This window comes from Camarhynchus parvulus, chromosome 2 (assembly GCF_901933205.1).
Source record: "Camarhynchus parvulus chromosome 2, STF_HiC, whole genome shotgun sequence".
NCBI classification, from domain to species: domain Eukaryota; kingdom Metazoa; phylum Chordata; class Aves; order Passeriformes; family Thraupidae; genus Camarhynchus; species Camarhynchus parvulus.
In genome coordinates, this window is record NC_044572.1 from 151,394,153 (window position 1) to 151,407,047 (window position 12,895).

A 12,895-nucleotide genomic window follows, 5' to 3' on the forward strand; every position below is an offset into this window, starting at 1 on the left:
ATCCTGCCTCATGTTGTGTGTGGCTCCCTAACCCAGGCTCTGCTCCTTAGCTCTTACCTGATGTGGAGAGTGTGTGGGTGACTCTGTGCCTCCGTGCCACCCCTGCTGCCCGTCCCCCTGCCTCAGCCCACCCTCAGTCCCCTACTGCCCTCCTGGGTGTCTGACTGCACTGTTCTCTCTCCCACCCCAGATGCAGGTGGCCCAGCAGGCTCAGCTCCGTCAGGAGACACAGCTCCTGCAGCAGAGCTTCCTGACGGAGAAAGATGCCCTGCTGCAGAAGGAGAAGTTCATTGAGGAGGAGAAATCGAAGCTGGAGAAGCTCTTTAAGGATGAGGTGAACAAAGCCCAGAACCTGAAGGCAGAGCAGGAGCGGCAGCAGCAGGAGATGGAGCAGGAGAAGCAGCAGTTGAAAGCTATGTTAGACGAAGCCAAGAAGCATCAGAAAGAAGCTGAGGAAAATGTCCGGCACAAGCAGGAGGAGCTACAGCAGCTGGAGAGGCAGCGACAGCAGCAGGAGAAACTTCTGGAAGAAGAGAACCAGAAGCTGAGGGAGAGGCTCGAGCAGATGCAGGAGGAGTACAAGGCTGCCCTGGCCCAGAGACGGGAGATCATGATCCAGACAGATGACCTGCCTGGGGAGGCGGTTACGACAACGCAGCTGCTGGACGTCAAGGCTGTGCCCAATGGCCGGGATGCAATGGACGGCTTAGCCCAGAATGGGGAGCCGGAGTTCGCATTTGACGGCATCCGGCAGAAGGTGTCAGCAGAGAAGCTGGCTGATGCCGGCATTCTGAGCAGGGAGAACTTGGACAAGTTGGTGAAGGGTGTTGTGAGTGTGGGCGAGCTCTCTCAGAGGGAAGATGTCAAGAAATACCTGCAGGGCAAGAGCAGCATTGCCGGTTTGCTGATCAAACCCTCCAACCAGAAGATGAGCATCTACGAAGCCATGAAGAAGAAGCTGCTCAGCCCAGGCACAGCACTGGTGCTCCTGGAGGCACAGGCTGCTTCTGGCTTCATCATTGACCCTGTGCGGAACGCAAGGCTCTCGGTGAACGAGGCGGTGCGAGAGGGGGTGATCGGGCCAGAGCTGCACAACAAGATGCTGTCGGCCGAGCGGGCTGTCACCGGCTATAAGGATCCGTACACAGGTGACAAGATCTCCCTGTTCCAGGCCATGCAGAAGGATCTCATCGTCAGGGACCACGGCATCCGCCTGCTGGAGGCCCAGATTGCCACTGGCGGCATCATCGATCCTGTCAACAGCCACCGCCTGCCTGTGGAAGCCGCCTACAAGCGTGGCTACTTTGATGAGGAGATGAATCAGGTCCTGTCTGACCCCACTGATGATACCAAGGGCTTCTTCGATCCCAACACTCAGGAGAACCTCACCTACCTGCAGCTCATGGAGCGGTGCGTGACTGACCCGGACACAGGGCTGTGCCTCCTGCCACTCACTGACCAAGCAGCCAAAGCCGGAGAGCTGGTTTACACTGACAAGGAAGCCAAGGACGTCTTCAAGAAGGCCACAGTGACAGCACCGTTTGGCAAGTTCCAAGGGAAGACGATGACCATCTGGGAGCTCATCAACTCTGAGTACTTCACTGAGGACCAAAGGCGGGACCTGATCCAGCAGTATAGGACTGGCAAGATCACAGTGGAGAAGATCATCAAGATTGTCATCACGGTTGTGGAGGAAAGTGAGAGAAAGAGCCAGATGTGCTTTGAGGGCCTGCGGGGCCCCGTGCCCGCTGCCGAGCTGCTGGAGAGCAAGATCATCAACAAGGACCTCTACAACCAGCTGCACCAGGGCAAGAAGTCCGTAAAGGATGTGGCAGAGATGGAGTCCGTACGGCAGTACCTGAAGGGCACAGATGCCATCGCTGGCGTCCTGGTGGAGTCTACGGGCCAGAAGCTCACCTTCTACGAGGCTCTGAAGAGAAACTTGCTGAAGCCAGAGGTTGCCCTGTCCCTGCTAGAGGCACAAGCTGCCACTGGCTACATCATTGACCCTGTGGGTAACAAGCTCTTCTCCGTGGACGAGGCAGTGAAGGCCGAGGTGGTGGGGCCGGAGTTCCATGAGAAGCTGCTGTCGGCGGAGAAGGCAGTGACTGGCTACAAGGATCCCTACACGGGTCAGACGGTTTCCCTCTACCAAGCACTCCAGAAGGGCCTCATCCCCAGTGACACTGGGCTCCGGCTGCTGGACGTCCAGCTTGCCACTGGTGGCATCATCGACCCCGTCAACAGCCATCGGCTCCCGCTTGAGGTCGCGTACAAGCGCGGCTACTTCGACCCAGAGATAAACAAGGCTCTGACTGAGTTCCAAGATGAAGCCAAGGCTTTCTACTGTCCCAACACCCAGGAACACCTCACCTATGCCCAGCTGCAGAAGAGCTGCCACCGCGACAAGCAGACTGGCCTGTGCCTGCTGCCCCTGTCCGACAGGGCAATCCAGTCACAGCAGGAGGAGGTCTACACCGACAGCCAGGCCAAGGAGTGCTTCGACAAAGCAACCATTGAGGTCCCGGTGGGCAGCATGAAGGGCCAGACAATGACCATCTGGGAACTGATCCACTCTGAATACTTCACAGAGGAGCACAGGCGGGAGCTGCTCCGACAGTACAAGACCGGCAAAGTGACAATCGAGAAGATCATCAAGATTGTGATCACCATCATCGAGGAGGCAGAGACCAAAAAGCAGGAGAAACTGACATTCAGTGGTCTGCGGGCTCCAGTGCCAGCCAGCGAGCTGCTGGAGTCCTGCATCATCAGCAAAACCCAGTACGAGCAGCTGAAGGAAGGCAAGAAATCAGTGAAGGACCTCTCGGAGACAGATGCGGTGAGGAGATTCCTGCATGGCAGCGACTGCATTGCCGGTGTCTATGTGGAGGCCACCAAGGAGAAACTGAACATCTATGAGGCCATGAGGAGGAACCTGCTGAGACCCAGCACTGCCGTGGTCCTCCTGGAGGCCCAGGCAGCCACTGGGTTCTTGATCGACCCCGTGAAGAACCGTAAACTGTACGTCAACGAGGCGGTGAAGGCTGGCATTGTTGGGCCTGAGCTGCACGAGAAGCTGCTGTCAGCTGAGAAGGCTGTCACAGGCTACAAGGATCCCTACTCGGGCGACACCATCTCCCTGTTCCAGGCCATGAAGAAGGGGCTGATTGTCAAAGAGCACGGCATCCGCCTGCTGGAGGCCCAGATCGCCACCGGCGGCATCATCGACCCCGTGCACAGCCACCGCCTGCCCGTGGAGGTGGCCTACAAGCGTGGCTACTTCGATGAGGAGATGAACCGGACCCTCTCCGACCCCAGTGACGACACCAAGGGCTTCTTCGACCCCAACACTCAGGAGAACCTCACCTATGTGCAGCTGAAGGAGAGGTGCATCGAGGATCCTGAGACGGGCCTGTACCTGCTGCCTCTGCGGGAGCCTGAGAAGCCAAAAGTGGTGGAAACCACTCACGTGTACACAGAAGCAGAGACACGGAAGGTGTTTGAGGAGACCCAGGTGGACATCCCTGTGGGCAGCCGGGCAGGCTCCTCCATGTCACTGTGGGATGTCATGCACTCGGACCTGCTTCCCGAGGAGCAGCGTAAACATCTCATGGAGGAGTTCCAGTCAGGCCGCGTGTCCAAGGAGCGCATGATCATCATTATCATCGAGATCATCGAGAAGACTGAGATCATCCGGCAGCAGAATCTCACGTCCTATGACTACGTCCGGCGCCGCATCACAGCCGAGGACCTCTTTGAGGCCAAGATCATCACACAGGACATCTACAACTTGCTGAAACAGGGCTCCAAAACCTTCCGGGAGCTCCTGGATGTGGAGACTGTCTGGAAGTACCTTTACGGGTCGGGCTGCGTGGCTGGCATCTACATCCCCTCCTCCAAGCAGACTCTCAGTGTCTACCAGGCGCTGAAGAAGGGGCTGATCAATTCCGAAGTGGCCCGCTCCCTCCTGGAGGCCCAGGCAGCCACCGGCTTCATGATTGACCCCACGAAGAATGAAATGCTGACTGTTGATGAGGCGGTCAGGAAGGGCGTGGTGGGGCCAGAGATCCACGACCGGCTCCTGTCCGCAGAGAGGGCTGTGACCGGCTACAGAGACCCCTACAGTGAACAGAAGATTTCCCTCTTCCAGGCCATGAAGAAGGATCTCATTCCCAGCAAAGAGGCCCTCAAGCTCCTGGACGCCCAGATCGCCACCGGCGGCATAATTGACCCTCACCTGGGCTTCCACCTGCCCCTGGAGGTGGCTCTCCAGCGGGGCTTCATCAACAAGGAGACGTACGACATGCTGTCGGAGCCCAGCGAGGTGCGCAGCTACGTGGACCCCTCCACAGATGAGAAGCTCAGCTACACACAGCTGCTGAGGCGGTGCCGCAAGGACGAGAACTCCCGGCTCCTCCTGCTCCCGCTCTGCGACACACGCAAGCTCACCTTCCGGGGCCTGAGGAAACAGATCACGGTGGAGGAGCTGGTTCTTTCGCAGGTGATGGATGAAGCCACAGCCCAGCGCCTCCAGGAGGGTCTCACCTCTGTCGAGGAGGTCTCTAAGAACCTGAAGAAGTTCCTGGAGGGCACCAGCTGCATCGCTGGTGTCTTTGTGGACTCCACAAAGGAGCGTCTGTCCATCTACCAGGCCATGAAGAAGGGGATCATCCGGCCTGGCACTGCCTTTGAGCTCCTGGAGGCACAGGCAGCCACGGGCTATGTGATTGACCCCATCAAAGGCCTCAAGCTGACAGTGGAGGAAGCTGTGCGCATGGGCATTGTGGGCCCCGAGTTCAAGGACAAGCTGCTCTCTGCCGAGAGGGCCGTCACTGGCTACCGGGACCCCTACACCGGAAAGCTCATCTCCCTCTTCCAGGCTATGAAGAAGGGTCTGATCCTGAAGGACCATGGGATCCGCCTGCTGGAGGCACAGATCGCCACAGGAGGCATCATTGACCCCGAGGAGAGCCACCGCCTGCCCGTGGAGGTGGCCTACAAGAGGGGCCTCTTTGACGAGGAGATGAACGAGATCCTGCTGGACCCTAGTGACGACACCAAGGGCTTCTTCGACCCCAACACAGAGGAGAATCTCACCTACCTGCAGCTCATGGAGCGGTGCATCACGGACCCAGAGACCGGCCTCTGCCTCCTGCCTCTGAAGGAGAAGAAGCGGGAGAGGAAGACCTCCTCCAAGTCCTCCGTCCGCAAGCGCCGGGTGGTGATCGTTGACCCAGAGACAGGCAAGGAGATGTCCGTGTACGAAGCCTATCGCAAGGGCCTCATTGACCACCAGACTTACCTGGAGCTGTCAGAGCAGGAGTGCGAGTGGGAGGAGATCACCACCTCCTCCTCTGATGGCGTGGTGAAGTCAATGATCATCGACAGGCGCTCGGGGCGCCAGTATGACATCGACGATGCCATTGGCAAGGGTCTGATTGACCAGTCAGCCCTGGACCAGTACCGCTCGGGCACCCTCTCCATCACCGAGTTTGCTGACATGCTCTCTGGCAACATGGGTGGCTTCCGGTCGCGGTCGTCCTCAGTTGGATCCTCTTCCTCCTACACTGTCAGCCCAGCCCTGTCACGGACCCAGATCTCCATGTGGACTGACCCAACCGAAGAGACTGGGCCAGTGGCAGGCATCCTGGACACGGACACTCTGGAGAAGGTGTCCATCACGGAGGCGATGCGCCGCAACCTGGTGGACAACATCACAGGGCAGCGGCTGCTGGAAGCCCAGGCTTGCACCGGGGGCATCATCGACCCCAACACCGGTGACAAATGCACCGTCGCCGACGCGGTCACCAAGGGCCTGGTTGACAAGATCATGGTGGACCGCATCAACCTGGCGCAGAAGGCCTTCTACGGCTTCGAGGACCCGCGGACCAAGACAAAGATGTCGGCGGCGCAGGCCCTGAAGAAGGGCTGGCTGTACTACGAGGCCGGGCAGCGGTTCCTGGAGGTGCAGTACTTGACAGGGGGCCTGATCGAGCCCGATGCCCCAGGCCGTGTCTCCCTGGATGACGCGCTGCAGAAGGGCACCATTGACGCGCGGACTGCCCAGAAGCTGCGGGATGTCAACACCTATTCCAAGTACCTCACCTGCCCCAAGACCAAGCTCAAGATCTCCTACAAGGACGCCATGGACCGGAGCATGATCGAGGATGGGACTGGCCTGCGGCTGCTGGAGGCCTCCTCCCAGTCCAGCAAGGGCTACTACAGCCCCTACAACATCAGCAGCGCTGGCTCCACCTCTGGATCACGCTCAGGCTCTCGCACTGGCTCCCGCTCAGGCTCCCGGCGCGGCAGTTTTGATGCCACCGGCTCCAGCTTCTCCATGACCTTCTCTTCATCCTCGTACTCCTCCTCAAGTTTTGGGCGCAGATACACGGGGGGTACCCAGGGCACCGTGGAGGAGGCTGCCCTTGCCCTTGCCCTGGCCGCGTCCAGAAGCTGCGGGTGGGAGGCGAGCAGGGAGTGCCCCGGGGTGTCTGGGCCCCTGCTCCACGTGGCCTGAGACCTGCCAGCCCCCCGAGGCGCCGCCTCACCCGCTCCGCATGTGGCAACGCTGCTGGCTAATCACTAGTATTTTTTTTAATTTTGAACCTCCACTCTTCTCCCAAAGCAGTGCCTCAAGTTTAACCAAAAAGACAAGACTAATAAATTAATATATGCGAATGTGCTGACAGTGTTTGTATATTAAGAGACGAGAGAATACACACTACCCTCTCCACCCTGCGCCCCAGGAGCCGGACACCGTTCCTGCTCCTGGCCGCGCCAACCCTGCCGCTGCTTGCGCGGCCGAGCCGGACACCAAGAAAACAGTTCCCCGTTTGGATCTAACCACTTAGCCCTCTTTTGTAATTAACCTGCCGGCTTCAGCCCCCGCACCCCAAAGGAGGAGACTGCCTTGGCCCTGTGGTGCACCCCACTGCAACCAATGTGCCAGAGGAGGACATCACCAGCTCCTCGGCACTGGACAGCCAGACACACCACACCAGCCCTGAAGCTGCTGCCTGGACCCCTTCCACGCGCCCTCAGTGCAGCGGGGAGGGGGCTCTGCACCCCACCCCCCCGAGCTGCCCCATCTCCCTGCCTTGGCCTCCTGGCACGTCCCCACCACCACGCTGCAGAGCCGGTGCCCTGACCGTAAGTGCCGCGCAGGCGCTGCCCGGTGCTTCCGCGCCCTGCGGGGGGACCTGCCTCCGCTCGCCACTTCGCCCGCCGAGGGGCTTTGCTGCGTGCCCGCCTCCGCCAGCCCACCCGCTCACCCGTCCTCCGGGACGCGCCCGCCGCGGTCGGCCGGTCTGTCTGTCAGTCTCTCCGTGTATCTGGGAAGTGCTTCCGCTCGAGGTTGATTTCCTCACACTCATGTGGCTCCATGACCCGTTGGCAGGTGTCTGCCAGAGCCCGCGCCCCAGCCTGTGTCTGCGCAGCTCCTGCCCCCAGAACCCCCCAGAGCCGTGGGGGTTTTCCCGACCCTCACTAAGGGTATGAGGGCCATGGGACCCCTGCAGCACAGGGTGGGCCGTGGGATGCTGTAGCAGCCTGGCACACACTCATGTTAGAAATAGGCAGATTTCTGTAAAAACAGCCTCCTTTTCCTTTTTCGCGGTAATTCCATCCCCCTGGTTCATCCCCATGCCGGCGCTAACGCGCTCTCTCTCTGGCAGACGTCTTTTTCCAGTCCCAACAAAGACCTCCCAGTGCCGCTGGGCGAGCTCCTGAGCTGGGTCTCCGACATCAGCAGGTCATGGACGGGCTCGAGGGGAGCCCCGGAGGCGGCAGCTGCTTGGCCGTGCCCACCTGCACAGGTAACACCGACCTCCCCAGTCTGTCCCGGACCCACAGCAGGTGCGCGGCGCTGGTGGCCGGGCTTGGTGGCTTCATTTCATGGATTGTTCTCCCTGTCTCATCCCATCTTTTCTGTTCGCTTTGTTGTAGTGTGGCTGGATGTCCATACCACTTCCCCTCATCGCCGCCATGGAGCCCGTCCCCTGCCCTGAGGCCAGTGGGACCGCACCTGAGGACACAGGGACATTCTCCCTCACCCTTTGCACTTGCCAGAGTCCCCTGCCAGAGACTGGGGCCACGGTGCCCAAGCAGCCAATGGCCCAAGAAGCACCCGCAGGGTCACCCGGCCCCCACTCGCCCCACACACTCCCTCCTCCCTGGGGATGGCCTCCTGGTGTGGTGTCGGGCTCACTGCGGATCTCCAAAACATCTCCTCCTCCCCACCTGCTCTCATCTGCCACCTGTAAATCCTGTCATGTTACCCTCCGCCTCTGGTGTCATTATTGCTCTCATGACCCCCTTCGGCTTTGCATGAGGTGCCCCTGCACACAGCTCCAGGACAGTCCCCACTCCCGGGGCCCCCCACGCCCCGACCATCACTCCTCGGGACATTGGGGGTCCATGGATTACCCAAACACACCTCTTTTTGGGGGCAAACCACTAAAATTGTACATACCACGAAGTGTCTGTAAAAGGAGCAGTGCGGACCCAGGGCTCCCCTGCAAGGGCAGTAAAGGAGAATCCTCTGAAACCAGCCAGCAGCTCTGCGTGATCTGTTCACCCCCTGGCCTTGCCACCGTGGGCTCCCATTGCCTCCTGCAGCTTCGTGCTGCGGGCTGTACGGGCTGCTGCATGTCGTGGTGAAGTGTGTCAGGGTGCCAGGGGTCTGACCAGCTCCTGGGCCTGGGTGTGCCCATGGTGCTGCCGAGCACAGAGCAGGGCCACAGGGTCGTCCCCAGAGCTGCCCTGTGCTGGTGGCACAGCTGACGCTGCTGGGAGCTCGATGTGGGTGCAGCATTCAACCCCTGCTTTTGGGGAGTGGGTGCTACTGGTGCTGTGGGGACTTCTGAGCATGCTTGTGTGAGGACAGACCTGTCCGTTCATCAGTGGGGCTCTGGGCTGGGCAGGGGTGCCGTCCTCCATGGCACTGTTCCCGTGTGTGCTGCTACCTCTGCTGGTGCCGTGGCCTCTGCCCGGTGTGGGCTGTGCTGGGGTGCTCTCTTTGGGCAGGGGGGGCTGTTTGGGGTGGATGGCAGCGGTCAGCAGTGGGGCTGAGGGGCTTTAGGGGGTTCAGGATCTGATGGCCTGGCAATCACTGGTAGGACAGCAGCATTCAGAAGGGAAAGCCTGGCAAACCTGGAGACGTCAAGTGCAGCCTTTGGCACAGGTGGCTCGAGGGGTCTGTCCAGCCCAGTGAGGCAGGTGCCAGTGCACAGCTCAGGCTGGGACTCCCCGAGCACAAGGGTGATCCCACAGCAGTGCCAGGAGCCCCAGGCACTGCGCCAGGAGTGCCGGAGCTGTCAGGACCTTGCAGGACCCCTGCAATGTCCAGGGGCTGGTGGGGTTTCAACTGTGGCAGGACCAGCCAAGCACATCAGCAGCCCCGGGTGGGGCTGGCCGGGACAGATGGCAGTGGCTGGGCAGGACGTTAATTGCATTGTCCATCAGCAATTAACCGCAGCGTCCGTCTGTCCCCACCAGCAGTGGGATGAGGCCGTTAGGCACAACTGGGCTGGGGGGGACTCAGGGGGGTCACAGGCTGCTGCAGCCATTGGGGGGCTCAGGAGAGGCCCCAGAACAACAAGACATTCCCACAAGCTGCTCGGGGCCCTGCCCCTCCTCACTGGCCCCCCAGATATTTCCTTGTGTCCCCCAGATGTTCCCTGCTCCCCCAGATATTCCTTGCTTACCTCCCAACTTCCTGACTCCTCCCCCAGGGTGAGTAACGTCTCCTAAAGCTCATGAGAGCACCAAGAGCCCCCTGACCCATGGCCCCATCCCATGTCATGGCCTGGAAGCCCCTCACACCCCCCCACCCCCAACACTGGTGGGGTCCAGCTCTGTTTCCTGGTGAGAAATGCCCCTGCGCCCAGGCCCAGCCTTGGGACTCACATCCATGTGCCAGGGGGGGACCCTATTCCCCACAGCCCTGCGACCCAGTGCCAGGGACCCTCCCTGGTGTGCCTGAAGCAGTGGGATCTCCCTGCAGTGTCTGGCAAAGGAGGGTGAGGAGGGGCGATGCCCTGAGATCCAGGCTGGCTGCTCCTGGGCTGAGCCAGCCTCTTCCCCCACGCAGCACAGTGTCCCCTGCCCACGGACACTCTTCATCACCTTGTGGTGCTCCATGTCACCCTCCTGCCCCACCCATACCCCCTGTCCCTGCCACAGCCCCTTCAGCACCGCGCTCCGGCAGTGACCCGGCCAAAGCCAAACTCGTCACCATGGAGAACTCCACGATTTTCCCCATTTTAATGCCCTGCATGTCACCCTGCCCTGCTGCTGCGGAGGCTGGAGCGAACCCTCCCCGCTCCCCCGAGTTAAACCATCCCTCGGCACCGCGGTGCACGGGGGGCACCGAGTGCCTCCCCGGCCGTGCAGGGGTCCCTCGCCCCCCCGCCGGGGTTCACCCACTGCCCTTCGGGGCGTGAGTGGCAGCACCGCCCCGTCCTGGCTGCGCTCCGCCGGGTGGGACCCGCGGCCAGTCCCGAGCGTGGCCGTGGCCGCCGGCTCGGCCCTGCTGGCACGGAGCAGCTGCCAGCTCGCTGTGCCCACCGCCCCGGGCGCTGCTGGCTCGGCCTCCGCCGCGCCGGGAACGCTCTGTTCAGCTCCTCCACAAAGACCGGCCGGCCTCTCCCACGCCCCCCCCGAGCCGGGGCGCTGAACCTCGCCATGGCCAGGGACCCCCGGACCCCCCCGGCCGTGCCGCTGAGGCTCGGAGCCCGGGTGCGCCGGCCAAGGGCGGCTGTGCCCCGTGTGAAGCGCGGCCGCTCCGTGCCCTGAGCCGGGGCCGCTGTTGGCTGGAGCTGTGAATCCCCCCGTGCCCTGTGCTAGCGGGGATAGTGCTGCCCCAGCGCTGCCGCTCCGTGCCCTGAGCCGGGGCCGCTGTTGGCTGGAGCGGTGAATCCCTCGGTGGAGCGGGGACGGTGCTGCCCCAGCGCTGCAGCCGCCACGTCCTGCCGGGCACCGGGCAGCCCCCAGGGCCGGTCGGACGCGGTGGTGCGGTGTGGGCAGCGCGGTGCGGGACCGGGAGCTGCTGCCAGGCAGCTCCAGAGCTGTTTGTCCCGGCTGTCACGGGCAGCCCGCGGTGTCCGGTGCCCGAGCCGGGGCAGGGGGCGGCTTTGGGACCCTCACAGGGATGAGGGCACCCAGCGGGTCCCAGCCCCAGTTTGGGATCCACTGCTCCTCTCAGTCCCGTGTCTCTTGGCACGCCCTGACTGGAGCAGCCGGTGCTGGCACCGTGTCTGGGGCAGGCTGGCAGCGATCATGGGAGCCCCAGTTCCAGCCCCAGCCCCAGCCCCAGCCCCAGATCCAGCCCCAGCCCCAGATCCAGCCCCAGCCCCAGCCCCAGCTCCAGCCCCAGCTCCAGCCCCAGCCCCAGCCCCAGCCCCAGATCCAGCCCCAGCTCCAGCCCCAGCCCCAGATCCAGCCCCAGCCCCAGCCCCAGCCCCAGCCCCAGCCCCAGCCCCAGATCCAGCCCCAGCCCCAGCTCCAGCCCCAGCCCCAGCCCCAGCCCCAGCCCCAGATCCAGCCCCAGCCCCAGCCCCAGCCCCAGCCCCAGCCCCAGCCCCAGATCCAGCCCCAGCCCCAGCCCCAGCTCCAGCTCCAGCCCCAGCCCCAGATCCAGCCCCAGCCCCAGCCCCAGCCCCAGATCCAGCCCCAGCCCCAGCCCCAGCTCCAGCTCCAGCTCCAGCCCCAGCCCCAGATCCAGCCCAGCCCCAGATCCAGCCCCAGCCCCAGCAGCCCGGGCTGAGTTTGGGCTGGAACAGCTTTTCCCAGGGCACACGCTGTTATCATCTGCCCACCTGTGGCAGCATCCTGCTCCTGCCTGGTTCCCTGTGCCCAACCCCTGGCAGCAGGGCTGGCACTGTCACACTGCAGTCCTGCCCTGGGATGGGGGCACACAGGATCAGGGACCACCGGCGTGGGGCAGGAGGGCTGTGGGACCGCCTGTGACTGCACTGGAGCTGCCACGACCCCAGGTGGCCGTGGCTGTGCCATCCTGCTCCCTCCCTGGACACTGACCTGGCCCTGGGCAGGGGAAACGAGGCGCTGCTGGGGCTTTTCCAGCTGGTGGGTGGCACTGGTGCCCGTGCTGGGGCAGGTGCCACCCTGTGGGTGCGTGGGGTGGTTGGGGCCCTGCTGATGGCATCGTGACAGCAGTGAGCTGTGAGCACACGTCCCCAGAGTGTCCCTGACGGGACTGAGCCCTGCTGGCACTCTGACCATGAGGAACAGCTGTGGCACCAGCAGCCAGCACCTGCCTGACGCCTCTTCCCCTCATCCAGGGAAGTCTGGTGGGGTTCCTGACCAGACCCTGGCTGAGGCTCCCCCTGCAGCAGACATATCCCAGTCCCTCCCAGCCCCCAGTGCTGCAGCTCCTGCTCAGCTGCCATGTGTCACCTTCCCTGGCTCCATCCATGGCAGCAGTGCCACGTCCCTCCTGCACCATGGGGGTTTTATCTCCATTTATCCAGCCCACACTCCCTGGCTATTTCCCCTGGTACAGTCTCTTGGGGATGTGGTCATGTCCTTGCTGAGGTGTTGGGCCCATCACCATTGCTGTGGCCATGCCCCATTTCCCTCACAGTGCTGTCTTCCTATCCTTGTGCTCAGCCAGGTGACCTGGCTTAATTAATCAGGGTTAGCAACCGGTTAATTACAGGGCTGTGGGAGCAGCAGCACCCTCAGCCTTTGGGTGCAGGCTTGGTGTGACCCCTCCTGCCAGTCCCGCTCTCCACTGGGGCACGAAGGAACTGCTGCCTGTTCATGCCCGTGTCTGTGCCAGGGCATTGCTGGTCTGTAGATTGCAGTGTTTGCCTGGCATCTCCTCCCGTGTGTTGTGGCAAAGTGGCTGCACTGGCAGCACCTGAGGAGCATC

The 12,895-nt window shown here is 62.3% G+C and overlaps 1 protein-coding gene across 1 annotated transcript in view; it reads left to right on the forward strand.

Moving 5' to 3' along the window:
- PLEC (plectin) overlaps positions 1-12,895 on the forward strand; it is a 78,630-nt gene that overhangs the window by 27,189 nt on the left and 38,546 nt on the right. Inside the window, 2 exon segments of the mRNA XM_030964884.1 lie at positions 191-6,517; positions 7,677-7,817. Of these exon segments, the coding sequence (XP_030820744.1) occupies positions 191-6,517; positions 7,677-7,817 (6,468 nt within the window).